Genomic DNA, 26,713 nt, shown 5'->3' on the forward strand with positions numbered 1-26,713 from the left:
AATGTTTGATAAGCTTTTTGTACAAATACTCTTTATTAAATATATACATTTATACAAATTTTACTGGGCCTCATACTACAGACATCAATTTGTAAATGAGGGATTTGTATTGGGTGATTTCTAAAGCAGTTTCAGCCCTAAAGCTGTTGATTATTCTAGGAAATACCTAGAGAGATACTAGTAAGGAATTCTCAGATATGACTCACAATATTTGGCATTTGCACATATTACAGTCTTTAGACAAAACCACTCCAAAATAATTCAATAACTGAAAAACTAATGCCAATTAATATCATTTCTTTTCTAAAAAATAAGAGCTCCTGTTTGCCGTGTGACCATTTCTCTCAAAATTTTCCCCCAATCTTCCAGAAAACATTCATTCACAAAACCCAGGTCAAAGGGAGAGAGAAGTATAAAAGAAAAATCTGGAAGCAATGTAACAAAAAAATAGACCTAGATTTAGCAGTATAAGACCGCTGCTAAATTCAATTAACTTGTTATGTCTACCTAATGAAAAAGAAAAGTTAGTACATGAAAATCTTGATAGATTGCATAACAGAGTCAGCGGCATTCTACCCCTTGGCTAAGATTTTTATTCTGTACTCCATTCTTTTGCTGCTGCTCTTTTAATTCTAAAAAACTCATCTCAGTTATGAAACTGTACAAACCTTTCCCCCAAATAAATATGAAACTGCCCAGAAATACACAATTATGGACAAAAAAACCTCCCTTACAAGTTTAGCATTTCACTAGCTGATACATTTCACCAGATCTATGTTGGGAAAAGCATTTAAAAAGGCTTTGTATTGAGTTCCTAATTCTGATGATTCGGTGATTCTGATCAAATTCTATTCTGTGATTCAGATCACATTTCAGACAGGTAATCTATAAAATCTTACAAGCACCTAGAATTCTACTTTCAGGCACACAGTGCTTTCACTTACAGAAAAATTGGTACCACAATTTCATTATATTTCGATGTCAACTGTGGACATTGTACTAATGTGGACTTATCTCAGAAGTGGCTATGTGAAAAATATACCTGTTATCTATACCTGTATAAGAGACAAATATTTGAATATGTTTACAGACTCTAAATAATTTTCCTCCATTAAAGAATGCAGTGGCTTCTGCTAGTTAATGGTTTGTTAGCATGCATTGACTGTTCTATTTCAGTAATATTGTAGGTAATGCTGAAGGAGCTTTCCTAGAGAGACAATGTCTAGCATAGTGCCTGGCACACAGTAGGCTCTGAATAAACATATGTTGAATGAACAAATAACTGAATGGACTTCTATCAAAATAATTCATACAATGAGTTAAACTTTGGCTCAAAGCACAAATTTTCAAGTCAACTGTTAAGTCCTGTTTGGCCAACATAAGACAGGGAACATACTCTCCCTGGTTTCTTTATTTCTTTCTGATGAAGCAGAAGTTTCACTCCATTGGTCAGCATTTGCTTTGTTCCATTTTCCTTTTAAAAATGTTTCATTTAACAGGAAAAGTCCTTTTCTTGCAGACACTAGGTAAGAGGATCTCCAAAGGTCACCGGATATAATATCCATTAAATAATTCTGATTAAGAGCAGTGCCACTGGGAAATTTAGGGTGGTTGGTTGATATTCATAGTATATATTCTAAAATGTCATAGTTTGTTTTCAAATTTCAACGCATAAATATGCACCACATATTTCCAATAGACCTATTTCTCTTGCCCCAACTTTCCAAGATGGTCTGTATTCTGTCTAATTTGAATGCTGAATTGATTCTATTTAAATCATTTTCTGAAATGAAAATTGGCTCATTTTCTCTTCACTGAGGAATTAATTAACTCTCCCAATAACTGGCTTGAATTTTTTAAATGGAAAAATTACATAGCATTTTTATTTTAGTAAAGAATAATTATTTATCTTTAAAAACATTTAAAAAGACATTCTGCATTAAGTTCATCATATTTTAGGAAACTACTATAGCAAAAAAGAATTACATTAGGCTTTCTGATTTCTCCATAGTGTCCTTAGATAAATAAACAACCCAATAGACCATGTTAAATGCCCCGAATGTTACTGGAAAGAGGATGCGAGCATATTTGTCTATTTTACTTGTGCCAGATCCAGAAGGTGGTGGGGCAGGGGGAGGAGTGGCGGCTGACGACTTCCCAGAAGCGCCTATGGTATTAACTGTGGTCTTAATTCGCTCCAGTCTTGATCCGAACACATGATGGGTAAAAGCAGATCCCGCTGAAGCTTGCCGGGGCACATACCCAGTTCTACGTGGAGTAGAAAAAGAAGCAGATGGAAGTGCTCTTGCAGCAGATATAGTTTCAGCTGCATTTGCATGACTGAACGGGTTTGGACTGGAAGCTAAGTAAGACTGCGATGTGGCTTCAGAAGATCCTTGAACAACCACGGAAGGTCTGTTTGAATGGTTTCCTACCTCGGTTTTGATGCCAATGTCAGACTCAGAGTGAACCAAGGCATTTGTCCTTTTCCTCATGTTCAGATTGGCATTTGTGTTCTGAAAAGATATAATAAAAATTGCATTGGTATGTCATTTTATGTAAATATATACAAAATTAAAATGCATCAAATAATTAAAATGAGTTGTGTCCATAAAATAAACATTTATTAATATGTTATAATCATTGATCTTGATGTAAAAGCTTACCAAAGAGAATGTGTATGTATTTGAAATGCTGAATCAAAAATTTTTTTATTTCAAAATGCTGTCCATTCTTATAATTAGAATTTAAATCTATAAAAAGAAAATTAGGTTTTTAAAAGTATGAACTACAGTTATACTTGACTTTATTTTAAAGGTTCATGATGATAGCAGTACAGTTCAGTTTTATCGTTAAGTAATATTCTGTGATATGTTGTATACATTTCAGTGAGCTTTGTATGCATTTCCTTTATAAACCGGAAGAACCTTACCTATTCTTGTGCATGGATTAACAATAATAATAACCATCCATATGTGTATGACATTCCTTAAAAATCCAAAAGCTTTCATTTCCAGGTCCCTGGAATTTACTTTCATAATCTTATATAGGTAATTATACACATTATTATAAATTTAGAAATCTTAATGCATTTTAGATTTTTACCAAAATAATGAAAAAACAAACAAAATAGTTTTTAAATAAAATGTCCTAGACATATAAAAAGCATCACTATATCATTGCATGAATATCTGAGTTCAAATTGTTTACCCATAAAAATGTTTAAATCAACACAGAATTCAGTATTTTCCATCAAATTATATTATTTGTAGAACAAGACTATATTAAAAGCAAATGCCTGAAAAACATTAAAATTAATTCTTGTATTTTGACAAGCGCAATAAATAATTGTATGGCCATAGATTGTCCATACTAAAGAAAGAAAGCAATTGCTCAAATGATTCCCCAAATAATCACGTCTGTCCTTAGATAATAGTTAGATTTTTTGCAAAAACTTTTGCTTTGTCATTATGTTTATTCTAAGCTATATTAAAAGTGTGTAGTAATTACTCTCCATGTCCTCTCTGCCTATCATTTTATGAAATAAATGACTGGTGAGGAGATGGAGAAGTAGAGGAGAGAGGGAGGGAGAAGAGCAGCTCACAAGTGTATGATTATAAGAAGTCAACCTACAAGAAAGTTCACAGATAATATTAATACAATTGAGAGTTCACTTTACAGAGAAATACTTACTCTACATAATCTTTTCTCAATACCACACTCATCAAGCAGATTGAAAGTGTTCAATCCATACATCATATATTTGTAAATTATAACTTCAAGTTTTCTGAGAAAGAAAATAAGCCTCACAAAAATGAGCCCTAACAGGATCTGAGAAGTATAGAAAGTGTTCTTCCTGTGAGCCTAGAGTATTCTTCTAAGTAGGTGGCATTTGAACTCATAAGAGATTATAGTCTAATGTATGGCACCTAATTTTAGTGGAGACAATTTAAACCAAAATTGACATCAACCTCAAAGTTGAATTATCATTATTTACCCTGACTCTTACTCTTTTACATGTGTCTTTTACAAAGCACCTGTAAACATCACTTAATTATTCCTCAGGACTGGAGTCCCTTTTCACAGAAAAGGAGAATCATTAATTGATTGCCATTAACTCTAAAATGCAATACACATGGTGAAGAATATAAAGAACTATAAGGTATATTCACAATATCTAAAAAAAAAATCTTACACTATCATTGGTAAGATAAAATGATTACCTACACACATAATATAATGAAAATATAACAAATATACTGAGAAGGGAAGAAAGTAATAAAGGACCAATTGCACAAGCAAGAGAGAAATACATATTTTCAACTATAATCAGATATTTGCATACTGCTTTTTTCCAACCAAAAGTTAGGTCATCCAGAGTCTTTAGAAATCCATCTTTTTCATAAGAATAAATTCTAAGAACTGGAGACTTCCATTTCTGGCCAAAATGTAGCAACAGGGACTGTATTTACTCTCTTGCATGAAATGACTGACAAAACCAGGCTAAATAGGTGAAAATAAAAACCTTGTTTTTTGAAAATACTGGACATTAGACAAGATAGTACCAGAATCACTGAAGATTCCTGAAATGAGGAGATGCAGCTGAAAATCTAGGGATATCAAGGTGGTTAGAGTTCACAGGAAAAAGAAGAGAGAAGTATATGCTGAAAAAGAGAGCTCCAAAAATTTGAAGAGTCCCCACTAAGTATTTTGCTAAGCACAGATCAGATATTAAGTGTGGGGTAACTTCCAAAGACTTCACAAAGAATGACCTGAAAGGATGAGAAGCAGTACTTGGTGTACACAAAGCCAGGAATAGTGCATGTTTCCACAAGGCAAAATGGAAAATCTCAACATTCATATAGCATGTGGCAGAGTATTCAGAAGGGCTTTGCTCAGTAAAGTTGATCTGGTCCAGCCTAATGAATCTCAAAAGTTGAATAAAAATGGCACCAATTCACCCTCCCTCTCTCCATCTATAACCCTTTTAATATGAGTTTCCCATCCTTTCCCTTCAAGAAATGAAATCTATTTCCCTATAGGTTTCCTTATGACTTTCTTTGGCCAACACTATGTGGTGGAACTGACTGTGTGCCATTTCCAAGTCTTAGCCTTATGAGTCCTTGCTCGCTTCCACTCTCAGAATGCTGCCAACAATATTGGAGCAAACTTAGGCTCGGCTAGTAGAGAAATCTTTTAGAGAAGAATTGGTTATCTTAGTGAGGCTGCCCTGAAGCCAACAGCTAGCTGACTACTAGATATGAGAGTTTGTCCTAGCTAAGAGACAATGAACTGCCCAGCCAAGCCTAACCAAGATCAACAGAACTTTCTAATTCACTTGTAGAGTTGAGAGCAAAAATAAATTATTGTATGGCGCTTAAGTTTTATAATTGTTTGTTATGCAGCATTGTTGTGACACTATATACATAGACCAATTAAATCAAGGGTCCTATAGGAAGTATTCCCACACCTCTTGTGAGGAGAAGTTCCCCAGACACTCTGGGATAATTAGAAGGCTAGAGTGCCAAAAATTCATTGAAGACCATTAGGGGGCCCCATTGCCTAACTCCACACACTAGTTAAAGAACCATGATATTTTGCCCTTCTCAATTCCAGTCTTAGAGAATAATAATATTTTTAAACAGGGAAAGTTTATATAGAGTATTCTACTATGTTGTACAGGCTCTCTTCATGCACAAATCTGGAGGAGGCACTAAAGAACTTACTAAACTAATCCTATCCATTTGAGTCAGTCGAGTATTTATAACAGTCAATTATATTGTTAAAAATTCAAGACTTGGAAGTCAGAAATGAGGATAGCATGTTTATTCAATGTTATAATGAAGCATTATTTAATAAGTTCACTCAAGGATTATTAAGTCTCTAGGATAATTTACTTGAGTTTGATTTTGCTATTTAATATTGGATTTGAGCCCAAACACAGTGAAATTACCATGTTATCTATTAACTTGTAGATTACTATCCAATAGAAAAGACCACCAAAAGTTATGATTTCATTACCCTGTAAGATATTAAACAGTTCTGTATTTAATTTAGAGACCTCATTCTAATATTCCTGTTTTAAAAAAAATTACTTTGCTATTACTTAGTTTTACCACTTAAGTGGTTCCCTCATTAATTAATGATTTGAACAAAACTTTTGACTTACATCCATTCCATATTTATATGTCATGTTTTTGAAGATTTGAAAATTACATTCCGACATCTATAATTAGGCAAGTTATGAATATCAAATAAATGTAACAGTAGACTTAAAGGAAATGCCTGGAGAAAAAAGTGATCCCAAACCAAAAGAAACAGGATGATCAATCTATGGTGATTGTAAAACAGAATCAGTGAAGGGAGAGGCTGAAAATGAAAAGAAGCAGTGGAGAGATCCAAGATAGCAGAGGAGTAAGTAGAAGTTACCCTAACCTCTTCCCAGGACCAATCTGGAATTACAACTGAGTTGCAGAGAAAGCATCCTGAACAACCAACTGAACACTAGCTGGAGAGAAGCCTTATAACCAAGGACAGACAGAAGAAACCACTTTACCACAATGGGACTGGTAGGGAGTGCAGAGATGCAAGAGGGCTGGCTGAGCTCCCATGGGAAGATCTGTAGGGATATTTTAGCAGCCAGGGGGTTTTCCTGAGAAGTGTGGGGTCTAAACGACAAGCTAAGGTCCCTAGCCTGCAGCTCCAGAACCAGAAGGGAACCCAGATAACATCCAGTTGTGAAAAGCAGCAGGAATTCTGTCTGCCAGGGAAAGACAGCTGGAGATATAGGAAGCCTTTTAAAGGGCCAAAACACAAAATTTTGTTTGTAGCCACTTACCCTGGACTCTCTGGCAGAGGGAGGGTAGAGTGGACTAGACTCACTTGAGGAGAGTCTGGGGTTGGTGGCTCTTGGAAGAGAACTGAAGGAACATCCACCAGGATCCCTGGGCTGAGTCATTCCCCATACGGCAGAAGCCATCTTTCTCAGAAAGAGCACTCTCTTCCAGGTGTCATCAGCTTGAGGGAAAGCAAGAGCTCTGCCTCCAAGAATTGCTCTGCCCCAGGCTGTGGTGCCTAAGCCAGGCTGCAGATTACTGCTTGATTATATTTACAGGTGATCAGTCCAATGGCTGATTAGTTTAACAACTAAGGCAGAAAATACAAAGAAGCAACCAAAATGGGAAGACAAAGAAACTCATCCCAAATGAAAGAACAAGAGAATTATCCAAAAGAACTAGATGAAATGGAAGCAAGCAATTTATCAGACAGAGAGTTTAGAATAATGATTATAAGGATACTCAAAAGCATGAAGAAAGATATAGAAATCATTAAAAAAGGACCAGTCAGAAATAAAGAATGCAATATCTAAAATAATATTCTGGAAGGAATAAACAGTAGGTTACATGAAGCAGATGATCAAATCAGTGATTAGTAAGGCAAGGTAGAAAAAAGCACCCAGGCAGAAGAGCAAAAAGAAAAAAAATTAAAAATGAGGACAGCTTAAGAAACATTTGGACAACATGAAGCAGGACAACATCTGCATTGTGGGAATACCAAAAGGAAGAGAGCGAACAAGGGATCAAGTACTTATTTGAAGTAATAATGACTCAAACTTCCCTAATCTGGTGAAGGAAAAAGACACAGAAGTCCAGGAAGCTCAGAGAATCCCAAACAAGTTGGACCCAAACAGGCTTACACTGAGACATATAATACTTGAAATGACAAGGCTTAAAGACAAAGAGTGAACCCTGAAAACCACGAGAGAAAAGCAGGTAGTTACCAACAAGGGAGCACCAATTAGACTGTGATCTGATTACTTATCAGAAGCATTTCAGGCCAGAAGAGAGTGTTGTGAAATATTCAAGGTGATAAAAAGCAAGGACCTACAACCAAGGCTACTTTATCCAGCAAGGCTATCATTTAAAATCACAGGAGAAATAAGGAGCTTCCCAGACCAGAAAAAAACTAAAGGAATTTGTTAATACCATACCAGTACTCCATCAAATGTTAAGGGCTGGCTTTAAGAAAAAGAAAAAAAAAAAAAGAAACAGAGGAAAGCAGTCTAACAATAAAATGACATTACATACATATCAATAATCATCTTAAATGTACATGACTTAAAATGCTCTAACCAAAAGACATAGGGTAACTGAATGGATAAGAAAACAAGACCCATATATATAGTGCCTCCAAAAGACCTATCTCAGATTGAAAGATACACACCAACTAAAAGTAAAGGGATGGAAGAAGATATTTCGTGCTAATGGGAAAAAAAAGCTCGTGCAACAGTACTTGTATCTGAACAAAGTAGACTTTAACCAAGCTCTCCAAACCAGCAAAGATACCAATATCACCTATCACAAGGCAAATATGACCACAACACTGAAAGAAAGAAATCAAAGAGAAGGGAAGAGGGGGGAGGGAGGAAAGAAATAAGGGATTCAAAACCAAGGGGAAGACTAGGGAGGGGGAGGGGGAAGGGAAAGAGGGGGGAGGGAATGATTAAAAAGTAAATAAATTAATTTAAAAAAAAAAAAACAAAAAAAAAACCAAGGCTCTAGTAAGAGACAAGGAACACTACATAATGGTAAAGGGAACAGTCCAACAAGAGGATATAACCCTAGTAAACATTTATGCACCCAACATAGGAGTACCTAAATATGTAAAGCAAATCTTGATGGATATAAAAGGAGAGATCGACAGAAATACAGTCATAGTTAGGGATTTTTAATATACCATTGACTTCAATGGATAGATCTGGGCAGAAAAATCAACAAGGAGACAGCAGTCTTAAATGACACACTAGATCAAATGGATTTAATTGATATCATCAGAGCATTTCACCCCAAAGCAGCAGAATATACATACTTTTCAAGTGTACATGGGACATTTTTCTAGGATAGATCACATGTTAGGACACCAAACAAGTCTCAATAAATTTAAGATTGAAATCGTATCACGCATCTTCTCTGACCACAATGTTGTGTAACTAGAAATCAATCACAGCAAGAACACTGAAAAACAAGACAAGACATAGAAGCTAAATAACACATTGTTAAACAATGAATGGGTCAATAATGAGATCAAGGAAGACATCGAAAGATACCTTGAAACAAATGAACATGAGGGCACAACAATACCAGATCTGCGGGACACTGGGAAAGCAATCCTAAGAGGGAAATTCAAAGCATTACAGACTTATCTCAAAAACAAGGAAAAGCTCAAATAAACAATCTAACTTCACACTGAAAGGAACTTGAAAAACAAAAACAAACAAAGCCCAAAGTGAGCAGAAGGAGGGAATAAAGAGCAGAGCAGAAATAAATGAAATAGAGTCTAAAAAAACAATACAAAAGATCAATGAATCCAAGAGCTGGTTCTTTGAAAAGATGAACAAGATTGACAAACCTTTAATCAGACTCATCAAGAAAAAAAGACAAAGGACCCAAATAAATAAAATGAGAAATGAAAGAGGAGAAGTAACAACTGACTCAACAGAAATACAAAGGACTGTAAGAAGATATTATGAATAACTATATGCCAGCAAACTGGAAAACCTGGATGAAATGGATAAATTCCTAGAAACATACAATCTTCAAGAAATAAATTAGGGAGAATCAGATAATATGAATAGACAGAGTACCTAATAAAATGAAAGAGTAAAAACAAACAAACAAACAAAAAAACTGCCAACAAATAAAGCCCTGGACCAGACGGCTTCATGGAAATTTTACTAAACATTCCAAGAAGAACTAACATTTCTGCTTCTCAAACTATTTCATAAAATTCAAAAGGAGGGAATGCTCCCAAACTCATTTCACGAAGTCTACATTATCTTAATTCCAAGACCAGATAAAGACACTACAAAGAAAGAAAATTATAAGCTAATATCTCTGATGAACATAGATGTTAAAATCCTCAACAAAATATTAGGAAACCAAATACAGCAATGCATCAAAAAGGTCATACACCATGATTAAGTGGGATTTATTCCAGGAATGCAAAGTTGGCACAACATTCGCAAATCAGTAAATGTGATTCACCACATAAACAAAATGAGGAATAAAAACTACACAATCATATCAATAGATGCAGAAAAAGCATTTAATAAAATCCAGCATGTATTTATAATAAAAACTCTCAGCAAAGTGAGAATAAAGGGATCAAACCTAAACATAATAAAGACCATATATGATAAACCTACTGCTAGCATCATAATCAATGGGCAAAGACTACAAGTGTTCCCCTTAAGATCAGAAACAAGACAGGGATGTCCTCTTTTACCTCTTTTATTCAACATAGTACGGAAAGTCTTAGCGATAGCAATCAGACAAGAAGAAATAAAAGGCATCCAAATTGGAAAGGAAGTGGTCAAACTGTCTTTATTTACAGATGACATGATTCTGTACAAAGAGAACCCCAAAGATTACACCAAAAAAAACTACTAGAACTGATAAATGAATTCAGCAATATAGCAGGATACAAAATTAACATCCAGAAATCAGTTTCATTTTTCTATGACAATGACAAGAACCAGTAATGGAAATCAAGAAAACAATTCCATTCACAATTGCTTCAAAAAGAATAAAATACCGAGGAATAAACCTAACCAAGAATGTAAAAGACCTGTATTCAGAAAATTATAAAACACTGAAAAAAGAAACTGAAGAAAATACAAAGTGGAAGCGCATACCATATTCATGGATATGAAGAATTAACATCATTAAAATGTCCATATTACCCAAAGCAATCTATAGATTCAACACAATTCCTATCAAGAGTCCAATGGCATTTTCCACAGAGCTAGAACAAATATTTCAAACATTTATATGGAACCACAAAAGGCCCCTCACAGCAACAGTGATCTTGAGAAATAAGAACAAAGTTGGAGGTATCATGCTACCCAATATCAAACTGTACTACAAGGCCATAGTAATCAAAACAGCATGGTACTGGCATAAAAAAAAGACACACAGATCAACAGAATAGAACAGAGAGCCCAGAAATAAACCCATATCTTTACAGTCAATTAATATTCAACAGAGGAAGCAAGCACATACAATAGGTTAAAGATAGTTTATTCAATAAATGGTGTTGGGGCAGACAGATATGTGCAGGAAAAATGAAACTATACCATCTTATTTCACCACACACAAGAATAAGTTCAAAATGGATCTAATACTTAAATGTTCGACCCACAACCATAGAAATTCTAGAAAAAAACATAGGCAACAAAATCTCAGACATTTCTCATAGCAATTTTTTTTATCAGATATATCTCCCCAAGGAAGGGAAACAAAAGAAAAAAATAAACAAATGGGACTTCATCAAACTAAAAAGTTTTTGCACAGCAAAGGAAATCATCAACAAAATAAAAGGATAACCCATAGGATGGGAAACATATTTGGCAATACATCTGATAAGGGATTAACATCCAAAATTTACGAAGTACTTACAAAACTCAACAGCAAAGAAACAGCCTAATTAAAAAATAGGCAAAGGACTTGAATAGACACTTCTCCACAAAGGACATACAAGTGGCAAAAAAAATATGAAAAGATGCTCAACGTCACTAATCATCAGAGAAATGCAAATTAAAACCACGGTGATATACCATCCCACAGCTGTCAGAATGGCTATCATCAATAAATCAATGGACAGCAAGCGCTAGTGAAGATGTGGAGAAAGGGGAACTCCTGTGCACTGTTTGTGGGAATGGAGACTGGTGCAGCCACTGTGGAAAGCAGTATGGAGATACCTCAAAAAATTAACAATGGATCTGCCTTTTGACCCAGCAATCCTACATCTGAGAATATATACAAAAGAACCCAGAACACTAATTTGAAAGAACATAAGCACCATTATGTTCATTGCAGCATTATTAACAATCGCCCAAGTTATGAAAGCAGCCCAAGTGTCCACCAATATTTGAGAGGACTAAACAGCTATGGGACATTTACCCAATGGAATAGTACTTGGCCTTAAAAAAGAAGAAAATTTTGCCTTTTCCACAGTGTGGATGGACCTAGAGCACATCATGCTAAGTGAAATAAGCCAGTCAGAGAAAGAAAAATACCATATGATTTCCCTCACGTGTGGAATCTAATGAAGAAACAACGAACAGTGAGAATGGGGACAGGCTCGTGGTTGGAGAGCAGGACGACAGCTGCGGTGGAAGGAGGTTAGAAGTGGAGCAACTGAGTAAACGGGAAAAGGACTCACGGCCATGGACGGCTGCGTGGTGACTGCTGAGGGGAGAGGAGTGCAAGGAGGAATAAGAGGTACTGTAAAAAAAGTACAATAAAAATATTTTTAAAAAAGAAAATGGAGGGAGCAGTATGAAGTGTGCCACTGGGATTACCGTCGAAAACAAAGATCAAATCTTTTTATTTCCAGTTAAAATTACCAGTGAACTTTTATAGCATAAAGACTATCTTTATAATCATGGTAGGGTAATGAACACAGCAGGCACCTACTTCATTTTTGAATAAATTAAAATGAAATAGATATAGTACAAAATCAAGATTTTTTTTTTTTTCAAATTAAGGCAATTACACAGGAAACGCAGAAAAACTTTCAAGGGGATTAAATGGTAATGGAAAAAAATACAATAAATAAATAAATAAATAAATAAAGTATAAACATAAAAATAAAAATAAACTTTCTATTTAACCTCCAGATTACTGTTTCTTTGTTTATGGGACAGATTTCTAGACGATTGCAGTTAGTATCTAGGCCACAAAACTTATTTTGACTCTATCCCAAGTGTGAATAAGAGTACCTACGAAGTCTCCAAATATTCTATATATCAAAACTTATAAAAAGGAAAACAGAATTAAACTGATTTGAGGCTTAAATGTTTGCTCTTTGCCAAGCAGCCAAATGATACTCCAGTTATTTTGTGCTGATATCTCAAGGTCTACTATGCAAAAAGTCTGTCATTTTCCATGGTGACAAACCAGAAAAGGATTAAGAAATCTGCTGACCTACCTGGCACAGGACTCCCAAGGAATAATATTCGCACAGCCTTCAAGTTTTGAGTCAACTAATGTGTCAGTGAAAGTGATGTTATGTTTCATGCAGTGTGTAGAGATGCTCCATCGGTATTCAGCAGACACACAGTGGTTACAAACGAGGAAAGTACCTCAGCCTCAGTCTCATTTGAATTTTAAAAAATTATTTAGTTTGAAATCATTTTGTCATTAGTCACAATAGCCTGAAGCAAGGAAACTGGTGGGATAGAGGTGCGAGGTGTCAGATTCAAACATTACCAACAAATTAAAGCAGCAACAGTCAAACACAAGCAAATCTAAGCAATTTGTCAATCAAGACTGTGATCTGACACAATTTCTAAAGCAGTATTATCAACTGCAAAAAAGAAAATTCATCTGAACTTATTATTCTAGCCGCAATGAGATAAAGTGACTAACAGGAGGTTTGTAGAACACAAGCTACATTTGTATTGCTCGCTTGAGAAGGAAATGAAGTTTAATAAAATGCAATTTAACTCTTCTAAATTAAAAACAAACAAGGCTAATAATGCACAGGTTTATCTTCTGGAATATCAATGAGTCACATACAAAAAAAATCCAATAATGTAAAGACATTTATTCAAGGCTGTTTTGACAGGGTTTCCGGGGTTAGCCACGTATCTTGTTTAATAAGGAAATAAACAACTATGGTGGAGCAGCTGAAACCAGACCCCAAAGTAATGATTTACTGAGGACTAACAGTACTGTTTAAAAAAATATAAATGAAAAGCACCCTCTCCAAATAAACTTGGCTAAATATTTCATAAATTGTTACCAGGAGACTCTGTCATACACTAACCAACAAAATGTAGTAATGAAAATACTGATTTCCCTATTTATTGTATTTCATTTCCTCCCAATGTTAGCTTTTAATTCACTATTTGCATTTCCACAATCTATAGAAATATCATTTTCACTATCAGGCACTGAAATAAGAAATTTATGTCTTCAATTTGGAGTTACCAGAGAAGAAGGTCTTAAAGAGTTTATTCATTTCCTACTTACATATTTAGAAGTTGAAATGTAAAATACTAGGATTTTTTGAAGATACGTGATTTAGTGGTTAATTATGTTATAAGTATTCCTAGTGCTTTTTTTTTTTTGTGAGTGCTTTATATATTAAATGTGTCTCTAATAGAGGAAATCTCTTTGACAGAGACCTCACTAGTCAGAGCAGAAGTTCTAAGTTTGGTCAAGTGGACTTGACTATAGTGCTACCTGGATTTGCTCCAGAAGGTATAGTCACCATTACTGCCAACAGAACTCTGGAGACGGTAGAGGGCAAAGGACATGCCACTCACTTTCTCCAAATGCAAACACTAAGCTGGATGATTCTTTTCTTGCTCAATTTTGAAAAACAGCATAGTAATTATTTTAAGTATTTATAAGAATAAATACTGGGAGTTAGTTAAAAACTCAGTCTCTGGTTCTTTGCAGGAAACCTTATTCATTCATTATTTAGGCTACTGCTAGTGGTCAGGGACCAGAAATTGCAATATGTTGGTTAAATGGTTAGGATTGTGTATCCCCAAATTAGACAGACTCAAATACTGAATTTGCTATTTATTAGCTATGAGATATCAGCAAGTTATTTAACCTCTTGGAACGTTAAAGTCCTTGCTAAAATAGAATAATGAATAAAGATAACACATGTAAAAAACGATGTCCAGTACATAGTAGCCATCAAATGAATATTATATAGAAATAATCCAGCAGAGGGCAAATACTGAGAATAAGCCCCCCAAAGGGAAAAGTGCATCATTCATAAATTATTACAAGAAACAAAATTTTAGGAGATATTTTCTATATATCTATTAAAATATAGATAGCATTTCTAATAGTAATAAAAGAAGAGGACCACTGAAGCAAACGACAATCTGTGGTGAAGTCAAGCACAAAAAGGATATTAATGGCTGAAAAGAGAAATAATTATTAGTAAATACAAAATGGAAATATTTGAAGAAATACAAAATGTAATAGCAAAATCAAAATACATAGTGGACATGACAAAGTTTACAATTAACACTAGAGTAAATCCAATAACTTAATGTGTAAGACAAATATGAAAAGCTCTTCTACTAAAAAAAAAATAGCAATAGAAAAATCAGCAACAATACTTAACCTTTTCTCAGTGGTTCTTCTGAACCTGGCACTCAGCTAACATGCTTTTAATGGGTTAGCCACCATACCCATATGCCATACTCTGTGTAGGGAAAATTAGAGCCATAGTATTTCAATGTCCAAATAAACAATGTGGGTTACATAAGAAGGGTATTTCATTAATTATTATGTCAGATTACTGGTCAGTCTCTGTGACTTTTCCAACTATGTGCAAAACCTAGAAACTGGTAACCAGTTAAACAACAAAGACTGGAAGAACTATTGTCATCCAAGGTACAGGAAAATATTCACACCTCAGCATACTATGAAAAGACATACCTAGAACATTGGCTCACAATTAGAAATTTGGCAAACCTGGTTTGGTTGACACACTTTCTAAATATATTGGAATATTAAAAAGAATTATATATGTGAACATATTTTTCTGGCATTATGGTGTCACTCTTATTTCTTATTTCAATTACAGTAATCAAAACGACTTTCTTACACATATAAATTGAAGGCAGGAAATAAGGCAATGAAGGGCATCAAACTGCAGGCATTAGAAAGCAACAAATGTTAAAGGAGATTTAAAAAATTGAAACAGTAAGAAGTTTTCATCACTGCCATAGGCTGAATTGTGTCTCTTCAAAATTCACACGTTGGAGTCCTGATGCCCCCTGTCCCCATGTAACTGTATTAGTCAGGGATTAGGGGAGCCCAGATTAGGCAGAACTGGTATATTCATGAAAGAGGAATACATCAGAGAAGACTTCTCTGTGTCGTATAGGGACACAGCAAGAAGGCAACCATCCTCAAGCCAGGAAAAGAGCTCTCACCAGAGTCCAAACCTGCTGGAACTTTATGGAACCTTGATCCTGAACTTCCTAACCTCTGAAACAATAAGGAAATAAATTTTAGCTCTTTAAGCCATTCAATCTACATTATTTCATTATGGCAGCTGTAGCAGACTAAGACAATGATGGGACTTCAATAAAAATAAATTTAAAAGATGCACTTTAAAATAGTGTTATGTTAACTAACCTTTTCATAGGGAAAAACAGCAAACTTGCAACTTTCTCTTTTCATATATTCTCTTTGTTCCTAGTCTGCCCTGTCCTCTCTTTCCCACTGAGGGAGTATATTTTTCTGGTAACCCCAAAGCCTAGGTAGAGTCAAGATAAAAGACAAGCAGAGAAACTGAAATGCTTCTGGCAAGAATTAAACATTGATTTATTTGTAATATTTTTAGTTGCCTTTGACCCAAAAAATTCCTTCATATCCACTAGAAGAAACTACAGCCTCTGCCTAAATTGTCCAAATTGCATTGATATAACAACCTTCCAGGATACCTTGAGTTACTTTCAGTTTCTCTTCACATTCCACCTTGGACTTAGCTCCAGATCCTTCTTTAACTGCCCAATATTTTTCCCTAAATATTTTTGTGTCCCTTCAGATTATGACTTTTATGTGTGACCTTGTGTGTGTTTATGTGTGAATGTGTGTACATGTGTTATGGATTTCAGAGCATGTATTTATTTAAATATTTGGAAAATGTAATTGACATAATTTGTAATTTTTTCATACTTTATATTAAAAAATTTTTAAATTCTTAGTAGAGTTAATATATATAGATTTCTAATAAAACATTGTAAAAGGAATCTTACTAAGTTTTTCTGTTCCTAACCTGGGCGGCTAAATAAATTCATTATTTAAAAGCATCCACACTGTATGGAAATGAGTTTTTTCAGTTTCAAAATATACAGAAAATTACATTTAAACTTACAAAACACTTGTACAATGTTTTTCTCTTTCATACAGACTTGATATGATGTGATCATAATGAAATTGTGCTATGATAAATAGTCATCCAGAAAGACTTAGATCCACGCCAACATTATAGGAAGCTGGCACGGCAAGTGATCTGAGTCACAATTTTATCTGCATCAGCACAGGCAACAGGGGGACTGTCTAAAAAGCAATAATTTATCAAGACCAGATCCTCAGTATATCTCTGCAGGGCGTGGGGAACTTTCACAGTCCAAGCATTATCAGTCAGAACCCCTTGTAAAATCATAGCTATGCAGGATAAGGAAGTCTTTGATGAGCCAAGAATCTCACCTAAAGCAGTCTGTTACTTTGGAATATTGGTCAATGATTGCTTACTGAAACAAAACATTTATAATAGCTCTAATAGATTTATTTCTAGGGCGAAAAAGCTCAAGTCCTATGCTTCATCTCTTGTTGGAAGTAACAGAAGGTCCACAATTAAACTTACAAACCATGAAGGACTTATTGAAGACATTGATTCATCCAATTAAATCATTTGTTCACAAATATGTATTGAGTGTTCAACCTTTAAAATTATTTTGCTGGGCATTGGGAGTACGGAGATGAAACATAGTTCTTGAAATTTCTTGCAAGAATTATAAAAATTGTAATAACCAATAAATGCTATAAAGGAAAATTAGAGAAGTTATGGAGTACATTACCTAGCCTGACTGCTAGGAAAGCCTCTTTGTGAAAGCAACACAGGATCTGCAACATTAGGAATATGCAAGTAAGCCTTATGCAGGTGAAGGAACTATGGGGAAAGAGAAGGAACGTGTCTGGTGGTAGTGGGAACAATTTTCAAAAATTTCTCTCAGTGGTATAAAAATAAGGAAGGCCAATAGTCTTTGTCAATTAAAATTTGATATCTCTTTAGGATGTTCTAAATCTGCCTTTTCTCATCTTACTCTTATTTTCTTTTGAAATGAGCGATTAAGGCAATGCTTTACTTTCAGGGACTACCCTAACATAATTACTGTCTGATACTAGCACTTGCCAGGCAGAAATTCTGAATCTATATCAACATCTCTATCATTGATTGAACACTTACTATAGACCAAGCAGTACACTAAATGGTTTCCACATATAACCTCACATATTTCTTGCAACCACAAAGGAGAAAATATTGACAATTCTCATTTTTCCAATGAGGACACTGAAGCCTAGAAAAGTTGCGTACTTCTCCAAAGGTGAGATAATTAAAATGAATTAGAGTCATGATTTGAGTCCCAAACCCGCACTTTTAACCACTTCAGGAAGCTGCCTGCAATAGCAAATATATGTACTAACGGGATTGAAAGAAAGCAGAAAAGAATTAACCTGAAATATGTCCATAGCAAGCCAAACAAAATAAGTGACATTTATAAACAGTTTGATTTTTCAGATTTGGATTTGATTTACATTTATTAAATTTCTATCATAAGCTAAAAACTGTATTATTCTTTCAGCCACATTATCTCATACACACACACACACACACACACACTCTTCTTCTGATTAATCCTTCCCTTCCAGTATAAGTGAAAATTGTTCTAGAGTTTTCACAGATTGTTCTTGTTCCAATTAATTCTAATATTCTTCCTACTTTTTTGGTGCTTGGTTGTCATAATGTTCTTATAGATATTACTTTGTACCCTATGTTCTACATTCAGGCATAAATAAATATTTACAAATAGGTCTACATTAGATAATTTATTCTACAGATAATTTTATCTTAAGAAATACAATCCCACTGAGCAAATTTCTTTAATTGAAGAAACCTATTGAAGTTGTTTTAAAAATGAATCAACATCACCAATCAAAATCTGCATCTTCTTTATAATAAAAAAAATTTATATGATGTTATTCTGCAAGAAGGAAGCTGGGCCCCAAATTTATTTTATAAATTTTCCCTTAAGTTTGAATATAATGTTTAAAATTGACTATTCAAATAGATGAAAAAAATTTTCCCCTGGTGTATAGGGCTCTGCAATTTCAACTTTAATTGTAACCCGGGAAAAGTATCAACATAAGCACTAGCTTTCATTTTTGACTTGAGAATGATCTTCAACATGTAACTATCTACAAATAATTAAAGTTAATGAAGTTCAACGAAGCATGTGCCAAATTCTGTGTAATGTAAATGTGCACACCCATGTGCATGTAACTGGAGAGGACTCATTAAGTCACCTATTGGGTTTGCCCTAATATTTTCAAAATCAATCCCCTTCTCCACTCTTCACAAATGGAAGCACAGTCAATTGGTATAAAGCCTATGTTGAATTATCTTGTTTAAACAATTCATTACAAATCTACTAAATCTACAGTAAAACAGCACATAAAGTCAGCAGAACAAATTGATATTCTACCATGACACGGATTGGTAGCTCTTATATTGTCAAACAGACAAGCGTCCAAAGAGCTGAAGCCACTTTGGTTTCTCTCCAGGAAATAATTTGACTTGTCCTGAGGAGCAGTACCATGTTATCAGCTATAGTTTCCAATGGGGCATTATCAAAACCATTCAACATTTAACAAGGCTCTCATGCTGAAACGGCTGTTCATCCAAAGCAAAATTGCTAAAACCTTCTCTGAGCCTAGATAATCTCACTTGAGCAAGAAAATAAGGTAAGAGACTAATTTGCATGTTGTACCACTTTAAAACAAGAAGCCAATTTTGCACTTCACTAAAGGCAGATTGCAAATTTAGCATGCACTGAACCAGTAGCTGAGTTGCAATTTATGGCAAGTGGCTCATGAGCACATTAATGTATATCACCAAGATAACTGCTTCAGCCAAGCAGACCAGAACCCAGGAGACACAAATATCTGCTTAGAAGCAAGGGAAATGTGCCCTCTATAAAAATCTACAAACAAATCTCAAAACCCAAAGCTACCTTACACTTATCTTCATTATCACTCTTATATAGTAATATATTAGTAGTTAAAAAAATCAGAATCATAGGTTCTGAAATCATATTGATTCAAGATTTGGACTCTGCTAAATTTTAGCTATGTGACTTTGAGGAAATTATTTAGCCTCTCTGTGCTTTATATATCTCTTGGGTAAAACAAAGATAAGACGAATAACTACTTCTTGAGTTATTTATGGAACAGTGTCTGTAAAGTGCATAACAGACCACCTAGAATATAGTAAGCAATTCCATACTTGTTATATATTATTATATTATTGTCATTTCATATTCTAAGACAGAAATGTAGATAAGTCTCCATGAGGTAAAACATTACTATAAGAGTTTCCATAAATTCTATAATCAGATATTCAATATATTTTTCAACACAAATAAAGGAATACTGTAACTGTCCATCTCAGAAAATATTGGAAATATATGGGAATCCTATATTTTCTGTTCTGTTCAAAGTTCATCTCCTTTTCTATTCCTAGGTGAAGACAGTCAACTCCACTACATTGAGCAATGCTAAGCACTAGCTAAAACCCAACGTGCCCAGACCTGCCAGTTGAGGAAGAGAGAATGAAGGGGTCCAATTTAAAAGCTTTCCTTCTGGGCCGATGGATGCTTGAAAAGAGGAATAAAACCAAGAATCCTGTAAATACTGTTCTGCTTAATTATATTAGCAATTTTTAACATATGTTTGCGCTGTCTCAATATACTATGTACTTAAATTTATCTCAGTTTATGAAGAAACAAATGAAAATATCATCTTCAACAATTCTTTGAACCTTTGTCCTCTTCCAGTTGTTACTCTTTTAACATTGTCAATTTGGGGGAAAATTGTCTACACATACTCTTTCTACTTCTTCATTTGTCATTTATTCTTCAACCCATTGTTATTTTATTACCCCTCTCATCTTTCCCTTGAAACTCTAATTCCCATAAGCTCTTTTAAAATCTGTGCCTTACGTACTGTCATAGCATAATGTAACACTATTGATCACTTCCTTCTTTAAATTTTTTCCCACAGATTCCACAATCTAGTACTGTTCTCCTTGTCTTTTTTCAGCCTCAAGTGCGGGATGCTCTTCCTCTATCTAATCTTAAATGTTGTCTTTCCATAGGGTTCAACTCTTGGACATCTCACTTTTCTCAGTCTTCAGGTAAAAAAACCATCCAGTGGCTTGAATTACCATCTTTACTTCAATATCATAAACTCAATGTTTACTTCCCAATTTTTCTCCAACCTATAGACCTATATGTCCAGGAGGACATCATTCTATGTGCTAGTGGGACACCAAACTTTTAATTTTTTCAATCAGCCATCCACCCATTTATTCATTCAACTATTCAACAAATATTTTTAAGGGCTTATTTATATGTCAGGTACTGATCTTAGCTCTGATGATACAAAAGTGGGGAAAAGCCCAAAATTCCTACCCCTATGACATATGCTTGCCCCATGCCAAGTCTAATTTACCTACAAATATATTTATATTCAATGAAACCAATATATTTATCCAAATAAATATATCCCCCCCTGCTGTGTTTTAGATCTTAGATACCAGCACACTTTCCAGCTACCTTTCCAAGCCACAAAACTTCAGCAATTCTTACTTTCTTCTGCCTTCCTCTTTTCCACTAATCTCAGTACTTTTCATGTCTACCTATTTTTTTCTATCTGTTGTCCCACCCAGTGGGAGAGTTCTGAGGCATTTCCCACACATACCCTGGGAGAGTCTCTGGCATGATGAACATGCTGTAGCAAATCTGCTCATTAATCATAGTTTATCGGATTTTCTTCCTTTCCATCCCATTTCCCTCACCTCAAGATTACCTCAAAAACAAATTGCTTGCACATGAATCCTTGCAACAGTGTCGGCTTTGGAGGAAAGCCAATGAAAACACCTCGATTCCAGCCTCGATGTCTTCACCTGTTTCTACAAGTGTGAACTCTACTGTCCTGCTGGGTCTTTGCACATGCTCTTCTCACTGCCTTCTTTCCTCCACCGCCTTGGTCTCCCATTCATGTTCTCTAAGACAGCGCTTAGCTCTTGCTTCCTCTGCAAAGTTTACCCTGGCATCCCCACTACCCTCATCAGAACCCCCCCACCCCGACCCCCACCAGAGGCTCTGATTCAGATTGTTTTATTTTCACACAGCTTCTTAGGCTTTTTCCTAGCTCAGCATGTAGCACACGGTGTAAGTGCCCCTCCACATTATAAATTTCTGGAGGGCTACAATAGAGTCTCACTGTTTTCCTTTCCTTGCTGACTAGCACAGCACCAAGCACTCTGAAGTATTCAATAAAAGTAAGTCAAATGAATAATAAATAAATGATAAGTAAACTGTATTGAAATAAATCAACAGCAAAATCATTCTCTCCTGCGTGCTCAACAAAGCAAAAATGAGTCGCACACAATGTCTCAGGAGATAAGTAATTTGGCAAAGCTATATAACCAAAAGCAGCACTTTTGAATCCACTTGAAAACCAGATGACAGTCATTTATTCTACCCAGATTATACTTCCTGGGCCACTACAGTAGTTAATGGACTGTTTAATGAGTCAATCCTGGAATATTAACTGATAACCAGAATTAAATGCTCTCCTCTCCTATTTCATACATCTGCCTGTTTAAAGGTATGACTAAAATTTTTTTAAATCACCTACAAAATAAAAGTATGACTGAATGATTGTTGCTGAGTAGAAGAGAGTCACCTCCTATACCAACCTCCCCCTTTACCTTTCCCCCGCTTGATCCACAGGAGAAGCATAAGGTCCATGGCACCAACCTGCCTCCCTAAGGACAAAGTGACAAGAAATGTGCGCTTCTCCCTCTTCACATTGCTGGAAACACATAGCCTGTGGCTGAAATAGCTTGTTGAACAAGGGCTGGATTTTTCCTCTCAATCATAGTTCTAAAGCTATCAGTTATTGAAAAGCTGATTTTCAAAGCACACACTAGAACAGCTTTTCTGTACAGCTGCAATGCTATTTAAATCTCCCATGAATATATCCACAGACCCAAGAAAATTCTAAGCTGAAATATGTCTCTTAGAAAGGACATAGTAAAATAAGACCTTATAGGGGAGAAATGAAGGAAGTGAAATCTGGCCATTAATTTTAAAACTAGAATTATAAAATCAGGCATATGGCTTCCATTCCCCCATGCTAGAGGAACACCTGAAATCACTACTTGGAAGGTCGGACTAGAAGGCCCTTCTGCGGGACTCTCTGGCAGACGTTAACAGCCTGCCTTGGAGTCGTTCTTTAATAGACCTTAGAAATGTGGATAAATGCTATACTTTCTGCTGCGATGAGCGGGAGTGGACGTAGAATAAATATTAAAGGCAATGCTTTGGGGAAACAGATCAAAGGAAGACACAGATCATCCTTGGCAAGAACTAACTCTTTAACCCAAGTTCCTGCTCCACAAAAATCTCAAGTCAAATCTCTAGTACTATTGCAGAAGAATTCCCAGTAGCCCCGCTGGTGATCTTGGCAACACTGAAGTCATGCTTTAATCTCACGTAACCAGCCGTATCATTTTCCTGCTGTGATCACGCAGTCCCACTCCAACTGTTTAGGTGCCTTTGCAGCGCTTTATAATGCTGAAACTTCTTTGAATTTCATCAAAGTGAAAACTTTTAGACTCTCGGCTGCTACATTGCAATCCGAGTTTCCTTCATTTAAGACATTCAATTTCATCAAATTACCTACCAAATGAAATTATATTGAGCATGAGTCATTATTATAAATATTTCAGAGCCATTCGCTTGGAGGCTCTTGATGAAAACAACTTGACTATACTTAAGGATGTTCACTGAAATCATTGACCAATGAAAAGCCATGATGAGAATTGTTCTGCACCCCATCAAGAATTGTGTAGCCATGTGGTTCATTTTCACTATCTCTTAGCTCCCAATATAATGGGTTTTCCAGGCTGGGGCTAAATGAATGCTTGCCAAATTACTGATTCACTTCAAATAAAGAAATGCCACGATATCCCATGGATACGATAACTGTAAGATATAAGGCAAAGGGGTCTACACAGCCTCAAAACCTAGCACAATGCCTTGGCACAAATAAGACACTCAACAGATATTTGTTAAGTGAATAAATAAATGAATATGCATAAGTTGACATTTTGCTGTTTATGAAAAACTTACTAAACACCTGTACATTGAAAATTCCATGCACTTGTCTTGAGTCATCATTTGACAACAAAGCATGAATAAAAAGCTCATGGGGCCAAAGAAATATGGGATCTAATCCATATTCTAAAGCATTGTGCAATTAATAAATGAAAATGTAATGCCATTTCGAGTTCTAACTGTGCTGTGGGAGGCTGCTGGTCCCTCGGTTTTAAAATACTTTCCCAGCATACTAAAATTAGAACTCTTTCTCACGTTGTTCTTTCCTTTGTTTCCATAGGAAACAGTGACTTCCAGGCATCCAAGATGACACAACATAGATTGCCAAATTAAATGCCATGCTGCAGTTGCCAAGGAGATAATGTATGTCATTCCTACAAATAACACGTTGTTCATGCCTTCATTTCCTTTATCTAGCTTTTTAAGATTTTCTTTGCCTGAACTGAATTCAGATAACGTTCACTGAAGTGATGGAGATATATTCCTTTTTTTAAAAGCGTTTACCCCATTTCCCAAAGCACTTGATCTCATCACACATGCCGTCTGTGGAAGGTCTGAGCATATTTTAAGCCGATTTTGGAACCAGTGATTCAGCAGTTTTCGCTGGGAAAAAAAATGCATCCTGATTTCTGTCTGCTTGCGTTCTAAGTAAAGGTCCAATTAAGTCCACACCTGGCACTAACATATTCCAGTTTAAAATGGCCCAAAAAGCAGCTGCATTCAGTTGAATTTACATAGGAAGGAAAGGGGTAAGCAAGCAAAAAATGAAAAGATAAATGGAAGGAAGGAAAGTAAGAAGGAAGGAAGGAAGGAAAGGAGGGAGGGATAGAGGGAGGAAGGGAGGGAGGGAGGAAGGGAGGAAGATTAAGAAGGCAAGTGGGGAAACATGTTTATTGAGAATCTACAGTATGCTAGATTAAACATCTGTAAGATAAAGAGCATTCAAGAAATTTAAGATCTTGGCTGACATCATTCAACTGGCAAGAGTCTGAGTATTTCAACTCAAATGTGCCTGATTTAAAAGTATGTGCTTTCCAGGTATCTAAGGCTACATAACAAACTGCCCTAAATGACCATGGCTTTAAGTAACAGCAGTCACTTTAACATTATCTTTCACAGGTTTGGAGATTGACTGGACTCAGTGAGGTGGCCCTCATTCAGAATTTCTTGTGTAGTTTCAGGCAGAGTGGCTGGGACTGGAGTCACCTGGAAGGTGTCCTCTTTCACATGCCTGGCAGTTGATGCTGGGGCTGTCAGGTGGAATACCTTACCAGTAGCCTCTCCATGTGGCATGGACTTCCTTACAGAGTGAGGGTTGGGTCCAAGAAAGAGGACCCAAGCAGGCCAGCCTCAAAGTCATATAGCACCACTTCAAATGTGGCCATAAGCCCACCTCAACTCAAGAGTGAAGGAACATAGCCTCCCCTCTCATTGTAAGAAGTATGTGTGGATGGCCAGTGGGGAGAGGGTGGGGGGTCTTATCCAGCCATCTTCAAAATTGTTTTCTGGTACAACACATTTTTGGCAATATCCAGTAATACCTCAAAAGGCCTAAAATTCAGGTTTCCCAGGCTCTGGTTGTCTGCTTGATGGAGTAATTAGGAAAGAAACAGTTAAAATGATCGGTCTAAAAAGAGGAATGGAATAACTCTTAATGTCAGCTTGATGAATTGTGAAAAACTGAACATGGAAATTAAACTTTGTAATGAGCTTCTGATTAAATGTGGTATGCACTGTCAATTTCCAAAGCATCAGATATAAAAACCAGCTTAGCACTAAAACTGTATTGTGGCACATTCATATATGTTACACTCTATAATGCTACCAAAAATTGCTCTTATATAATTCAGTTTTTTGTTCTTTGAGTATCTAGATAAATGGGAGTTTCCTACATTAATTACAGGCATACCTGCTTGGTATGGGGCATGCATATGTGGAAACCGTAACACCTACAATCAATATATCGGGATGTTTCTGGCTAACGTCGTTACTTTCTCAGCACTCTTTTAAATTGCTCTGATACTGAACCTTGCTAGGTCAGGACCATGAATCCATCCAGCTGACCTAAAACAGCTATAAGAGCTCCACTGGACATTCAATTCGTACTTTAACCATTAAAATAATCACATTTGTTTACCCATTGGAAATGTATCAAACTGCTATCACAAATAAAGAAAAACTCAGCCATAGGGATTATTGACATAAAGAAAGAACACTATAAAGTAAATACAATAATCAGATTGTAGAAGGCTTTCAAACTGGAGAAGAACATTATGGTGAGCTATGGAAAAAGCAGCAACAAATTGCATCTCATTGCTTGCATTGCTGAAAGTGCATGATTTTGCTCACTCTACTGTGCTGGCAGACTGGCCTGGAATAAACATATATAATGCTCATATTTAATGCAGCTATTTCTGAGATGAATGGCTCTGTAATGAATCAGGCTGTACTATGCAGTACTATCAAGCAAAATACCATAATCCCTAACAACAGCAGTAGTCTATCCAGAATGTAACAATTGGATTTGTACCTCTCTCTTCCCCAAACAAGTCCAGCATTTATTCTCATTCAGACCAACATATGTGATGAAATTTTAAGATATCTTCAGTTAGTGTTTCACATAAAAACCCCTAAAAATTGAAGTGCTTAGGAAACACACAAAGCAGATTCCAGCAAGTGACCTGGAAGAGAAGACATCTTACT

The 26,713-nt window shown here is 35.6% G+C and overlaps 1 protein-coding gene across 2 annotated transcripts in view; it reads right to left on the minus strand.

Moving 5' to 3' along the window:
• Window positions 1–1,982: 1,982 nt before the first annotated feature.
• Window positions 1,983–26,713, minus strand: part of GABRA4 (gamma-aminobutyric acid type A receptor subunit alpha4) — a 66,994-nt gene continuing 42,263 nt past the window's right edge. For both annotated transcript variants that reach the window (XM_054582262.1, XM_054582261.1), the window contains one exon: window positions 1,983–2,516. In XM_054582262.1, the coding sequence (XP_054438237.1) occupies window positions 1,983–2,516 (534 nt within the window). The remainder of the gene's footprint in view (window positions 2,517–26,713) is intronic.

Source organism: Pteronotus mesoamericanus, unplaced genomic scaffold (genome assembly GCF_021234165.1).
Source record: "Pteronotus mesoamericanus isolate MK-2021 breed Mesoamerican mustached bat unplaced genomic scaffold, CSHL_Meso_final contig_68, whole genome shotgun sequence".
NCBI lineage: Eukaryota > Metazoa > Chordata > Mammalia > Chiroptera > Mormoopidae > Pteronotus > Pteronotus mesoamericanus.